The 14665-nt window shown below is 49.9% G+C and overlaps 1 protein-coding gene across 4 annotated transcripts in view; it reads left to right on the top strand.

Annotated features, from left to right (window-relative positions):
- DMBT1 (deleted in malignant brain tumors 1) overlaps window positions 1-14665 on the top strand; it is a 61741-nt gene that overhangs the window by 28072 nt on the left and 19004 nt on the right. For 3 of the 4 annotated variants that reach the window (XM_080823378.1, XM_080823376.1, XM_080823375.1), the window contains 14 exons: window positions 316-360; window positions 1135-1458; window positions 2846-2875; window positions 5779-5823; window positions 6593-6916; window positions 7350-7376; window positions 7979-8011; window positions 8988-9017; window positions 9870-9914; window positions 10726-11049; window positions 11486-11512; window positions 12115-12147; window positions 13125-13154; window positions 14006-14050. In XM_080823378.1, coding sequence (XP_080679504.1) covers window positions 316-360; window positions 1135-1458; window positions 2846-2875; window positions 5779-5823; window positions 6593-6916; window positions 7350-7376; window positions 7979-8011; window positions 8988-9017; window positions 9870-9914; window positions 10726-11049; window positions 11486-11512; window positions 12115-12147; window positions 13125-13154; window positions 14006-14050 — 1362 coding nt within the window. The remainder of the gene's footprint in view (window positions 1-315; window positions 361-1134; window positions 1459-2845; window positions 2876-5778; window positions 5824-6592; window positions 6917-7349; window positions 7377-7978; window positions 8012-8987; window positions 9018-9869; window positions 9915-10725; window positions 11050-11485; window positions 11513-12114; window positions 12148-13124; window positions 13155-14005; window positions 14051-14665) is intronic. The other variant, XM_080823377.1, reaches the window with a different exon arrangement.

Below are 14665 nucleotides of genomic sequence, written 5' to 3'. Positions count from 1 at the left end.
CAACACCCCTCACTCTTTACTCCAAGCTTTTGTTATGCCAAAGCCCTCAGATCTACATGAGTCAAGAGAGACAGTGGCAAAAATTTTCTACAGGACACAAAAGCAAGCCAGGCTTAGAGATGTGGAGGCACCTGGTTGGCCTCCCCAACGCCTTTGTCCCGGAAAAGCTAGTAGAGCAGGAGACTTGAACAGCCCCCCCAGAGGGCATGTGGCAGGATGCAGATGGACAACTGTCACAATGCCTGCCACATGTGGTTTTCACAAAATGCTTTCTGTGCTATCTAACTGTGGTCTTTCCTTTCTTGCCCTATGCAGACACTGCGTGGATCACCACCACCATGGCTTCAGAGACAGAATTTGGTAAATATTTCAGTCCACCCTCCCAGGATCATTCTCAGCTTCTAGATAAAGCTTGGGTTTGGAAGTGACAGGAGGCATCTCATGATGTGTCCTTCCCTATCCTCCTCCCTGTGTTTGTGTGTGTGTGTGAGTGTGTTTGCGTGTGTGTAGCTGGGGGATAGAGAGAGAAATCTCTGAAGATCAGATCTGGGGTCTGATCTTACAGGGTGGCCCACTGATTCCATTGAGATCCTGGGCTCAAGTTCAGTAAAGATCCTCCCCTAGGTGTTCAGTGTAAGCCCTGGAGGCCTCTCTAGGACTGCTGGAACCACGTTATTCTCATGGCTCCCAGGCCATGTGTTTGAGCCCTGAGAAGAGGAGGGACATGTGCTGGGCTGGCACCTCTCTTCCCAAGGGGCATCACCTCCTGGGTTGTTGGCAGAAACAAGTCAGCATGCCATGGAAGGCAATAAGTTGCCCATTCATGCACAGGTCCCGTCATGCCCCAGTGGCTGTAGAGCACCATGCTGGCTGGTCTCAGTGTGGATGAGGCTTGTCCACCCCCTCACCTCTATCCAGGTCATGGGGGGCTTCTTTACAGTGGAGTGTCCTCAGCCTTGAGCTGATGGGATGTCTCTGCTCTTTTACTGTGGTGAAGATTAACCTCTGGGCATGTTGAAAGGTCATTATCTGCCCAGGGGACTTAGGCCATGTAGAAAACCTTGAGTCTTACAAATGTTTTAAGCTTATGACCTTGAGATACTCAGAGGGGGTTTTCTGTTCTTTATTCCTCAGGGACTGATTCAGGATTGGCCCTGAGACTGGTGAATGGAGGTGACCGTTGTCAGGGTCGTGTGGAGATCCTGTACCAAGGCTCCTGGGGCACCGTGTGTGATGATGACTGGGACAACAATGATGCCAATGTGGTCTGTAGGCAGCTTGAGTGTGGCTGGGCCATATCAGCCCCTGGAAGTGCCCGGTTTGGGCAAGGCTCAGGGCCAATTGTTCTAGACAACGTGCGCTGCTCTGGGCATGAGTCCTACCTGTGGAGCTGCCCTCACAATGGCTGGAACTTGCACAACTGTGGCCATGGAGAAGATGCTGGTGTCATCTGCTCAGGTGGGGATTAGATAGACCTGTACCTCTTTCTGAGATGGTCTTGGATGGGAAGAAACACACTACCCATGACAAGGCCCACATCTAACCCTCTCTGAGGTATTCTGTGCATCCCAAGCTTTCCTGCAGGCATGAGGTTACTGAGTACAATGGAAAGTAGAGTGTAGGGTCTGCTGTCCTTCCATATTTGGCCAATAGAGAGGGCAATATCACTTGGCAACAACATGGCACACTGGGGGAAAGGGCCATCCACTGTTCAATGAGCAGAAAAATGGGTCTCTTCCTTCTTTGTAGGATCATCTATTCTGCCCACAACCCTCTTTCCAGGGCCTGATTATCAAGGCACAACTTTTGGGGAATGGTTGGAACATAAACCACCTTCCCTCCTTCATGCTTGTATTCTTCTGGGTCCTCCATGAAGCTGACTCAGAGAACAGGATTGCAGTCAACACTGAATTTCAGGGGGCTGTGAGGAGCAGTAGGGTACTGGGGAAGGTACAAGGAATGGCAGCTCACTACTGATGAAGTTTTAGAATAAAAGTGAGGCTCAGTTGGGTGGAGGACCGGAGCGGATGACCAAGAACAAATTCTTGAGATATCTTTGGTGCAAAATGGTGGTTTATTAACGCAGGGGGACAGGACCCATGGGCAGGAAAAGCTGCTGCCACCGGGTTGTGAGGGGTGGCTGATATGTAGGATGGGGTTGGGGAGGTAAGGAAATGGGAAGTTTCAATAGAACTTTCATAACTAAAGAGGACCTACAAGATACTGGATACCAGAGGACTTGCCATTGTCAAGGTCCTTTTTCCCTTTTTAGCAAGCTATTAACATTAAGATAGTTGGGAGATTCCTAAAGAATATCAAATATGTCCCACCCAGGAGTGGGGTTGGTGGAAGGTTGCAGGGTGTCAGCTTTTGCTTTGTCCTCAGCCAGCCTTCTGTTCCCTCATGATAGTACATGGAATGCTAAAGAAACATATAGGAATATGAGGCTTGGATTGACCCCTTACAGAAACCCTAAAAAACCTTGTGTACCTTGGGAGCAGTGTACCTGGTCAGGTGGAATTGGGGTACTTCTAGACTCACTGTCCCAATTCATTCTTGATGTTCCTATGCAAAGGGAACACAACGCCTTTGATGGCCTGCCTAGGATGGGCGGGGACTTTCCACCTCCTGGAACACCAACCCTCGGGCCCACCAGAGCAGGCAGTATCAGCAGGACAGAGGGTGGGGCTCCCAGATGACTGAGGGATTCAGGGTGGGCCCTGGCTCTGTACACCTGAGGGCATGAGAAACATGATCTCAAGTGGTATATGCTGAGTTTCTTCAACCTTTGGTCCACTTGGGGCACCTGTGTGCTGTGTGTCTGACTCTTGTTTCTTTCTCCCAGCTGCTCGGCCTCAGTCCACAATCCAGCCAGGTGAGTCCTCAGCCACCCCACTCAGGCTTTTCTCTCCCACCTACTCTACTTCCGTCATGCTGGTCAAACCACAGCTCTTTGTAGATCCTGTGGACTTTATTTTTTCTTTTTTATTTCTTTTCAGTGTAACAGAATTCATTGTTTATGCACCACACCCAGTGCTCCATGCAATACATGCCCTCCTTAATACCCACCACCTGGCTCCCCAACCTCCCACCCCCTGCCCCTTCAAAACCCTCAGGTTGTTTTTCAGAGTCCATAGTCTCTCATGGTTCACCTCCCCTTCCAATTTCCCTCAACTCCCTTCTCCTCTCCATTTCCCTATGTCCTCCATGTTATTTGTTATGCTCCACAAATAAGTGAAACCATATGATAATTGACTCTCTCAGCTTGACTTATTTCACTCAGCATAATCTCTTCCAGTCCCGTCCATGTTGATACAAAAGTTGGGTATTCCTCCTTTCTGATGGAGGCGTAATACTCCATAGTGTATATGGACCACACCTTCCTTATCCATTCGTCCGTTGAAGGGCATCTTGTTTCTTTCCACAGTTTGGTGACCGTGGCCATTGCTGCTATAAACATTGGGGTACAGATGGCCCTTCTTTTCACTACATTTGTATCTTTGGGGTAAATACTCAGTAGTGCAATTGCAGGGTCATAGGGAAGCTCTATTTTTAATTTCTTAAGGAATCTCCACACTGTTCTCCAACGTGGCTGCATGAGCTTGCATTCCCACCAACAGTGTAAGAGGGTTCCCCTTTCTCCACATCCTCTCCAACACACGTTGTTTCCTGTCTTGCTAATTTTGGCTATTCTAACTGGTGTAAGGTAGTATCTTAATGTGGTTTTAATTTGAATCTCCCTGATGGCTAGTGATGATGAACATTTTTTCATGTGTCTGTTAGCCATTTGTATGTCTTCATTGGAGAAGTGTCTGTTCATATCTTCTGCCCATTTTTTGATATGATTATCTGTTTTGTGTGTGTTGAGTTTGAGAAGCTCTTTATAGATCCTGGATATCAACCTTTTGTCTGTACTGTCATTTGCAAATATCTTCTCCCATTCCGTGAGTTGCCTCTTTGTTTTGTTGACTGTTTCCTTTGCTGTGCAGAAGCTTTTGATCTTGATGAAGTCCCAAAAGTTCATTTTCGCTTTTGTTTCCTTTGCCTTTGGAGACATATCTTGAAAGAAGTTGCTGTGGCTTATATCGAAGAGGTTACTGCTTATGTTCTCCTCTAGGATTCTGATGGATTCCTGTCTCACATTGAGGTCTTTTATCCATTTCGAGTTTATTTTTGTGTACAGTGTAAAAGAATGGTCAAGTTTCATTCTTCTACATATAGCAGTCCAATTTTTCCCAGCACCATTTATTGAAGAGACTGTCTTTTTTCCACTGTATATTTTTCCCTGCTTTGTTGAAGATTATTTGACTGTAGAGTTGAGGGTCCATATCTGGGCTCTCTACTCTGTTCCACTGGTCTATGTGTCTGTTTTTATGCCAGTACCATGCTGTCTTGGTGATCACAGCTTTGTAGTAAAGCTTGAAATCAGGTAACGTGATGCTGCCAGTTTTATTTTGGTTTTTCAACATTTCCTTAGCAATTCGGTGTCTCTTCTGATTCCATACAAATTTTAGGATTATTTGCTCCAGCTCTTTGGAAAATACTGGTGGAATTTTGATCGGAATGGCATTAAAAGTATAGATTGCTCTAGGCAGTATAGACATTTTGACAATGTTTATTCTTCCGATCCAAGAGCATGGAATTGTCTTCCATCTTTTTGTGTCTTCTTCAATTTCTTTCATGAGTGTTCTGTAGTTCCTTGAGTACAGATCCTTTACCTCTTTGGATAGATTTATTCCCAGGTATCCTATGGTTCTTGGTGCTATAGTAAATGGAATCGATTCTCTGATTTCCCTTTCTGTATTTTCATTGTTAGTGTATAAGAAAGCCACTGTTTTCTGTACATTGACTTTGTATCCTGCCACGTTACTAAATTGCTGTATGAGTTCTAGTAGTTTGGGGGTGGAGTCTTTTGGGTTTTCCATATAAAGTATCATGTCATCTGCGAAGAGAGAGAGTTTGACTTCTTCATTGTCAATTTGGATACCTTTTATTTCTCTTTGTTGTCTGATTGCTATTGCTAGGACTTTTAATGTTCCCCACTGTCACTGAGACCCTGGCAGATCTTAACTAGATGTGGGATTCACAAGAGTCTTAACTGGATGTGGGATTCCCAAGTGTCACCTTCCCATGAGTTTCATCCAGTATGTGGTAACTGTCTCAATAGATGGCAGCCTGCAGTTTCAGAGAACCGGCCCATGCGCCATGAATCTCAGCTTTCATACAATCTGGGCTGAGAGGCTGAGAGGGAGAATGGACACTGAGGACTGCCAAGTTCCTCCTGAAGAGCGACCAGGACAGGCTGGCTCTTGTCCCTGGCTCAGTGCTTGCAACAGCCTCAGATTCCTTGGACACAGATGTGCATCCAACAAGGCAGGGACAGCAGTTGCAGGGGATGGAAGTGTTATAGTGACGGAGGTGCTCTAGGAATTGGGATACCTAGTTGGCTCCATGGTGACCCTCAACACCCATGATTCTTTTATCCAAGCCCCCGATATGCCAAAGCCCTCAGATCTTCATGAGTCAAGAGACGAGGGTGGCAAACGTTTTCTAAAGGACAAAGAGAAAGCCAGGGTTAGAGATATGGAGGCACCTGGCTGACCTCCCCATGGCCTTTGTCCCAGAAAAGCTAGCAGAGCAGGAGACTTACACAGCCCACCCAGGGGGAAGGTGGCAGGATGCAGACGGACAACTGTCACAATGCCTGCCACAAACGGTTTTCACGAAATGCTTTCCATGATGTCTAACTCTGGTCTTTACCTTTCTTACCCTATACAGACACTACCTGGTTCACCACCACCCCAGCTTCAACCACAGATTTTGGTAAATATTTTGTCCAACCTCCTGGGATCATTCTCAGCTTCTAGATAAAGCTTGGGTTTGGAAGAGACAGGAGGCATTGCATGGTGTGTCCTTCCCTATCCTCCAAACTGTGTTTGTGTGTGTGTGCAGGTGTGTTCGTGTGTGTGTAGCTGGGGGATAGAGAGAGAAGTCTCCGAAGATCAGATCCAGGTTTTGATCTTACAGGGTGGCCCACTGATTCCATGGGGATCCTGGGCTCATGTTCAGCAAAAGTCCTCCCCCAGGAGCTAACTATAAGCCCAGGAGGCTGCTCTAGGACTGCTAGAACCATGCCGGTATTGTGGCTCCCAGGCCACCGGGTCGAGCCCTGAGAAAAGGAGGGCCATGAATGGGCTGGTACCTCTCTTCCCGAGGGGCATCCCGTCCTGGGATGTTGGCAGAACCACGTCAGAATGCTGCAGAAGACTAGAAGTTGTCCATTGAGGCACGGGTCCCGTCGTGCCCCAGTGGCTGTAGAGCTCTATGCTGGGTGTGCCCAGGGCACATTAGGCTTGTCCACCCCGTCACTTCCATCCAGGTCCTGGGTTGCTTCTTTCAGTGGAGCGTCCTCAGCCTTGAGCTGACTGGGATGTCTCCGCTCTTCCCTGTGCTGACGATTGACCTTTGGCATGTTGAAGGTCATTCCGTCCCCAGGGATTAGGGCGAGGTCAAGCCCTTGGGTCTTACAAATGTTCTAAGCTCATGAGCTTGACATAGACACGAAGGGGGATTTCTGTTCTTGATCCCTCAGGGACTGATTCAGGTTTGGCCCTGAGGCTGGTGAACGGAGGTAACCGTTGTCAGGGCCGCGTGGAGGTCCTGTACCGAGGCTCTTGGGGCACCGTGTGTGACGACAGCTGGGACACCAATGACGCCAACGTGGTGTGCAGGCAGCTGGGCTGCGGCTGGGCCATGTCGGCCCCCGGAAGTGCCCGGTTTGGCCAAGGCTCGGGGCCGATTGTGCTGGACGACGTGCGCTGCTCCGGGCATGAGTCCTACCTGTGGAGCTGCCCTCACAACGGCTGGAACTCGCACAACTGTGGCCATGGAGAAGATGCTGGTGTCGTCTGCTCAGGTGGGTCCTCAAGATTTTGAGCCTCTACGTTGGCTTGTTAATTCTCTAGAAGAACTATTTTCTCTCACGGTTGCTTCATCGTCCTGAGCTTGCTGAAGGGTGGCCATTTTCCCTCTTAGCTTGAGAGGAACGTGCATCACCAATCCCCAATCATATTGATGTGGCTGAATTTCACGGCAGGACACAGCATCTTTATCAGCCCGTTGAACAGCCGTGTGTTAGTGGGTGTAAAAGTTGTGAGAACAAATGCCTGCAGTATTTTTTTTTTTTTTTTTTGGTGATATCCTCCGTGAGGCTACCAAGGAACCCCTCTCTGAAAGTCTTCTTAGCGACAGGGGGTCAGGCACTCAGCGTTTCTGGTTCTCTGGATCCCATGAGGCTTCTTTCTGCACAGCATTCCCAGAGACTGATGACGTGTCCTCTTATTTTGCAGGTGGACAAAGCACTACTACTACCCCAGGTGAGTGGCTGCACCCTAGCCCAGCATGTTTCCTCTCTGGAATTCAACGCTCATGTTTCTAGGAACTGAAGAAGAGGTCTGGCCCTTCTCTTTGAGGACTCTGGTATTTGTTACAGTGACCAGCTGAATCCCCAGGACTTGGGCTCCCACTTAGCTTAGCCTCAGGGCCCACCAGGATCCCTTGCCACTGTCTGCTGCCAGGTTTGCCCAGAGACGCTGCAGTGGAAGGATTTTTGGTCTCCTCTGTTCGTTTCAGAGGAGAGCAACTGCTCAAGTCAGAATTGTGATCATTTGGGAAATACGACCAAGGAAAACTCCTACCACGGCTTGTGCGTTCAAGAATCCTATCCCGTTGGGAGAGTAATTCCCAAGGTTTCCTTTACCCCACAGCGAAAACATTCAGTGCCAAGTCTGTTGCGCAGTGTAGCTCCATCCTCTAGGCCATCTGGGCCGTTCGCAGTGCACACTGGAATTGTCCAGGTTCTGAGAAGTCCTGCACGCAGGGAGAGACTGCTGTGCAGTTACGTTTCCTTGCCAAACTAATGACCATGGAATGAAAACTTTTCCAATCAAATCCCAAAATCACTTCATTTTCCTTCCAGATTGGTGGCACTCATCACCTGCAACCACTACTGGTAAGTCTCACGTGTTTCCACCTGAGGGCTTGGGCTTCTCTTCAACAGGTTGACTGTCGATGCAGCAGGTGTCTGTCCATGCACAGCCCAGGTCAGCCTGTAAATACAGCCTCCCCGCTGCATACCGCTCCCAAGTTGCCCACACACAGCCAGTCTCTATCTTCCAGACACTCAGCCATTTTATCCCCCCAGCCGGGTGGATGACTTTCGTTTTAATAAGGAGACCTACTTCCCCTTCTTCTAAGGAAGTGAAATAAGTCGTTCTTCAAAGAAGAAACTTAAAGGCTGTATTTCTTGGGGTACCTCAGGAGCTTTGAGAGAAGGAAGGGAGACAATGAATGGATATTTTCGCAAATAATCGATCCTTTCCAAGTGAACTTTACCTCGTGGCTGCTGCTCCATAGCTTTCCCTCACTCTTAAGAAGTGATATGGCCACTTGTTTCTGTCATTGAATATTTCCTCCCCAGCCATTTAGATGCCTTCCTTGTGTTTCATTACACAGCTATGACCATGAAATAGTGAGCTAGTCCTGAGTTGCGGGACACTTGCGTTGTTCACATTTCCTCATTCTTATGAGTGATCCTCTGATGCAGAATAGTTTTTGAGTCTTTGCATCCCTCCCCTATTTTTCCCAGAGAAAAGAAATAAGATTACTGGACTAAAGTAACAAAATGCCTAGGACATAGAACGTGCTTACAAAATGCCAACTCTTCTGATGTTAAGTATCCTAAGGTCTTTGCTATATATGTGGCCCAGTGGCCATCAAGACTGTTGTAAAATTTCAGAATATTGGAAGAGAAACTGATCTCCTCCCTCAGCTCCCAGAGGACTGAGGGATTCAGGGCGGGGCCTGGCTCAGTCCACCTGACGGCACGTAGAAACAGGATCTCAGGTGGTATACGCCGAGTTTCTTCAACCTTGGTCATGTTGGGACACCTGTGTGTTGCGTGACTGACTCTTGTTTCTTTCTCTCAGCTGCTTGGCCTCAGTCCACAACCCCGCCAGGTGAGTCCTCGGCTACTGTCCTCAGGCTATTATCTGCCTCCCACCCTTCTTCTGTCACGCTGGCAAAACCACCACTCTTTGGAGAACCTGTGGACACTTTAATGTTCTCCACTGTCACTGAGATCCTGGCAATCCTTAACCAGATGTGAGATTCACAAGAGTCTTAACTGGATGTGGGATTCCCAAGAGTGTCCCGTTCCCATGAGTCCATGAAGTTCCATCCAGGATGTGGAAGCTGTCCCACTAAATGGCGTCCTGCGGCTTCATGGAATTGGCCCATGAACCATGAATCTCAGCTCTCGTGTAATCCGGGCAGATAGGTTGAGTGGGAGAATGGACGCTGAGGACTGGCGCCTTCCTACCCAAGAGCGACCAGGGCAGGCTGGCTCCTGTCCCTGGGTCAGGGACAGCCTCCGATTCCTTTGCCACAGATGTGCTTCCAACGAGGCAGGGACAGCAGTTGCAAGGGGTGGGAGAGTCCCAGGTGACGCAGGTGCTCTAGGTCCTGAGAGAGCTATTTGGCTCCGTGCTGACCCTCAACACCCCTGACTCTTTTCTCCAAGTTTTGCTATGCCAAAGCCCTCAGATCTACATGAGTCAAGAGAGATGCGTGGCAAACGTTTTCTGCGGGACAAAAAGCAAGCCAGGGTTCGAAATGTGGAGGCACCTGGTTGGCCTCCCCAACGCCTTTGTCCCGGAAAAGCTAGTAGAGCGGGAGACTTGAACAGCCCACCCAGGCGGCATGTGGCAGGATGCAGACGGACAACTGTCACAATGCCTGCCACAAACGGCTTTCACCAAATGCTTTCCATGATGTCTAACTCTGGTCTTTCCCATTCTTGCCCTATACAGACACCACCTGGTTTGCCACCACCACAGCTTCAACCCCAGATTTCGGTAAATATTTCCTCCACCCTCCCAGGGTCATTCTCAGCTTCTAGATAAAGCTTGGGTTTGGAAATGACAGGAGGCATCTCATGGTGTGTCCTTCCCTATCCTCCTCCCTGTGTTTGTGTGTGTGTGGCTGTGTGTGTGTGTGTATGTGTGTGTGTGCATGCGCATGTGCGCGCTCGCACACGCGTGTGTCTCTGGGGGATAGAGAGAGAAGTCTCTGAAGATCAGATCCAGGTTCTGATCTTACAGGGTGGCCCACTGATTCCATGGGGATCCCGGGCTCGTGTTCAGCAAAAGTCCTCCCCCAGGGGCTCAGCGTAAGCCCTGGAGACCTCTCTAGGACTGCTGGAACCATGCTGGTCTCGTGGATCCCAGGCCATGGGGTCGAGCCCTGAGAAGAGGAGGGCCATGAATGGGCTGGTACCTCTCTTCCCGAGGGGCATCCCGTCCTGGGATGTTGGCAGAACCACGTCAGAATTCTGCGGAAGACTAGAAGTTGTCCATTGAGGCACGGGTCCCGTCGTGCCCCAGTGGCTGTAGAGCTCTATGCTGGGTGTGCCCAGGGCACATTAGGCTTGTCCACCCCGTCACTTCCATCCAGGTCCTGGGTTGCTTCTTTCAGTGGAGCGTCCTCAGCCTTGAGCTGACTGGGATGTCTCCGCTCTTCCCTGTGCTGACGATTGACCTTTGGCATGTTGAAGGTCATTCCGTCCCCAGGGATTAGGGCGAGGTCAAGCCCTTGGGTCTTACAAATGTTCTAAGCTCATGAGCTTGACATAGACACGAAGGGGGATTTCTGTTCTTGATCCCTCAGGGACTGATTCAGGTTTGGCCCTGAGGCTGGTGAACGGAGGTAACCGTTGTCAGGGCCGCGTGGAGGTCCTGTACCGAGGCTCTTGGGGCACCGTGTGTGACGACAGCTGGGACACCAATGACGCCAACGTGGTGTGCAGGCAGCTGGGCTGCGGCTGGGCCACGTCGGCCCCCGGAAGTGCCCGGTTTGGCCAAGGCTCGGGGCCGATTGTGCTGGATGACGTGCGCTGCTCCGGGCATGAGTCCTACCTGTGGAGCTGCCCTCACAACGGCTGGAACTCGCACAACTGTGGCCATGGAGAAGATGCTGGTGTCGTCTGCTCAGGTGGGTCCTCAAGATTTTGAGCCTCTACGTTGGCTTGTTAATTCTCTAGAAGAACTATTTTCTCTCACGGTTGCTTCATCGTCCTGAGCTTGCTGAAGGGTGGCCATTTTCCCTCTTAGCTTGAGAGGAACGTGCATCACCAATCCCCAATCATATTGATGTGGCTGAATTTCATGGCAGGACACAGCATTTTTATCAGCCCGTTGAACAGCCGTGTGTTAGTGGGCGTAAAAGTTGTGAGAACAAATGCCTGCAGTACTTTTTTTTTTTTTTTTTTTTGGTGATATCCTCCGTGAGGCTACCAAGGAACCCCTCTCTGAAAGTCTTCTTAGCGACAGGGGGTCAGGCACTCAGCGTTTCTGGTTCTCTGGATCTCATGAGGCTTCTTTCTGCACAGCATTCCCATAGACTGATGACGTGTCCTCTTATTTTGCAGGTGGACAAAGCACTACTACTACCCCAGGTGAGTGGCTGTATCCCAGCCCAGCATGTTTCCTCTCTGGAATTCAACGCTCATGTTTCTAGGAACTGAAGAAGAGGTCTGGCCCTTCTCTTTGAGGACTCTGGTATTTGTTACAGTGACCAGCTGAATCCCCAGGACTTGGGCTCCCACTTAGCTTAGCCTCAGGGCCCACCAGGATCCCTTGCCACTGTCTGCTGCCAGGTTTGCCCAGAGACGCTGCAGTGGAAGGATTTTTGGTCTCCTCTGTTCGTTTCAGAGGAGAGCAACTGCTCAAGTCAGAATTGTGATCATTTGGGAAATACGACCAAGGAAAACTCCTACCACGGCTTGTGCGTTCAAGAATCCTATCCCGTTGGGAGAGTAATCCCCAAGGTTTCCTTTACCCCACAGCGAAAACATTCAGTGCCAAGTCTGTTGCGCAGTGTAGCTCCATCCTCTAGGCCATCTGGGCCGTTCGCAGTGCACACTGGAATTGTCCAGGTTCTGAGAAGTCCTGCACGCAAGGAGAGACTGCTGTGCAGTTACGTTTCCTTGCCAAACTAATGACCATGGAATGAAAACTTTTCCAATCAAATCCCAAAATCACTTCATTTTCCTTCCAGATTGGTGGCACTCATCACCTGCAACCACTACTGGTAAGTCTCACGTGTTTCCACCTGAGGGCTTGGGCTTCTCTTCAACAGGTTGACTGTCGATGCAGCAGGTGTCTGTCCATGCACAGCCCAGGTCAGCCTGTAAATACAGCCTCCCCGCTGCATACCGCTCCCAAGTTGCCCACACACAGCCAGTCTCTATCTTCCAGACACTCAGCCATTTTATCCCCCCAGCCGGGTGGATGACTTTCGTTTTAATAAGGAGACCTACTTCCCCTTCTTCTAAGGAAGTGAAATAAGTCGTTCTTCAAAGAAGAAACTTAAAGGCTGTATTTCTTGGGGTACCTCAGGAGCTTTGAGAGAAGGAAGGGAGACAATGAATGGATATTTTCGCAAATAATCGATCCTTTCCAAGTGAACTTTACCTCGTGGCTGCTGCTCCATAGCTTTCCCTCACTCTTAAGAAGTGATATGGCCACTTGTTTCTGTCATTGAATATTTCCTCCCCAGCCATTTAGATGCCTGCCTTGTGTTTCATTACACAGCTATGACCATGAAATAGTGAGCTAGTCCTGAGTTGCGGGACACTTGCGTTGTTCACATTTCCTCATTCTTATGAGTGATCCTCTGATGCAGAATAGTTTTTGAGTCTTTGCATCCCTCCCCTATTTTTCCCAGAGAAAAGAAATAAGATTACTGGACTAAAGTAACAAAATGCCTAGGACATAGAACGTGCTTACAAAATGCCAACTCTTCTGATGTTAAGTATCCTAAGGTCTTTGCTATATATGTGGCCCAGTGGCCATCAAGACTGTTGTAAAATTTCAGAATATTGGAAGAGAAACTGATCTCCTCCCTCAGCTCCCAGAGGACTGAGGGATTCAGGGCGGGGCCTGGCTCAGTCCACCTGACGGCACGTAGAAACAGGATCTCAGGTGGTATACGCCGAGTTTCTTCAACCCTTGGTCATGTTGGGGCACCTGTGTGTTGCGTGACTGACTCTTGTTTCTTTCTCTCAGCTGCTTGGCCTCAGTCCACAACCCCGCCAGGTGAGTCCTCGGCTACTGTCCTCAGGCTATTATCTGCCTCCCACCCTTCTTCTGTCACGCTGGCAAAACCACCACTCTTTGGAGAACCTGTGGACACTTTAATGTTCTCCACTGTCACTGAGATCCTGGCAATCCTTAACCAGATGTGAGATTCACAAGAGTCTTAACTGGATGTGGGATTCCCAAGAGTGTCCCGTTCCCATGAGTCCATGAAGTTCCATCCAGGATGTGGAAGCTGTCCCACTAAATGGCGTCCTGCGGCTTCATGGAATTGGCCCATGAACCATGAATCTCAGCTCTCGTGTAATCCGGGCAGATAGGTTGAGTGGGAGAATGGACGCTGAGGACTGGCGCCTTCCTACCCAAGAGCGACCAGGGCAGGCTGGCTCCTGTCCCTGGGTCAGGGACAGCCTCCGATTCCTTTGCCACAGATGTGCTTCCAACGAGGCAGGGACAGCAGTTGCAAGGGGTGGGAGAGTCCCAGGTGACGCAGGTGCTCTAGGTCCTGAGAGAGCTATTTGGCTCCGTGCTGACCCTCAACACCCCTGACTCTTTTCTCCAAGTTTTGCTATGCCAAAGCCCTCAGATCTACATGAGTCAAGAGAGATGCGTGGCAAACGTTTTCTGCGGGACGAAAAGCAAGCCAGGGTTCGAAATGTGGAGGCACCTGGTTGGCCTCCCCAATGCCTTGTCCCGGAAAAGCTAGTAGAGCGGGAGACTTGAACAGCCCACCCAGGCGGCATGTGGCAGGATGCAGACGGACAACTGTCACAATGCCTGCCACAAACGGCTTTCACCAAATGCTTTCCATGATGTCTAACTCTGGTCTTTACCATTCTTGCCCTATACAGACACCACCTGGTTTGCCACCACCACAGCTTCAACCCCAGATTTCGGTAAATATTTCCTCCACCCTCCCAGGGTCATTCTCAGCTTCTAGATAAAGCTTGGGTTTGGAAATGACAGGAGGCATCTCATGGTTTGTCCTTCCCTATCCTCCTCCCTGTGTGTGTGTGTGTGTGTGTGTGTGTGTGTGTGTGTGTGTGTGTGTATGTGTGCGTGTGTGTCTCTGGGGGATAGAGAGAGAAGTCTCTGAAGATCAGATCCAGGTTCTGATCTTACAGGGTGGCCCACTGATCCCGGGCTCATTTTCAGCAAAAGTCCTCCCCCAGGGGCTCAGCGTAAGCCCTGGAGACCTCTCTAGGACTGCTGGAACCAGTCCTAGAACCAGTCTAGACTCGTGGATCCCAGGCCATGGGGTCGAGCCCTGAGAAGAGGAGGGCCATGAATGGGCTGGTACCTCTCTTCCCGAGGGGCATCCCGTCCTGGGATGTTGGCAGAACCACGTCAGAATTCTGCGGAAGACTAGAAGTTGTCCATTGAGGCACGGGTCCCGTCGTGCCCCAGTGGCTGTAGAGCTCTATGCTGGGTGTGCCCAGGGCACATTAGGCTTGTCCACCCCGTCACTTCCATCCAGGTCCTGGGTTGCTTCTTTCAGTGGAGCGTCCTCA

Source organism: Martes martes (genome assembly GCF_963455335.1).
Source record: "Martes martes genome assembly, chromosome: 14".
Classification (NCBI taxonomy): Eukaryota; Metazoa; Chordata; class Mammalia; order Carnivora; family Mustelidae; genus Martes; species Martes martes.
This window is presented reverse-complemented; position numbering and strand designations above follow the sequence as displayed.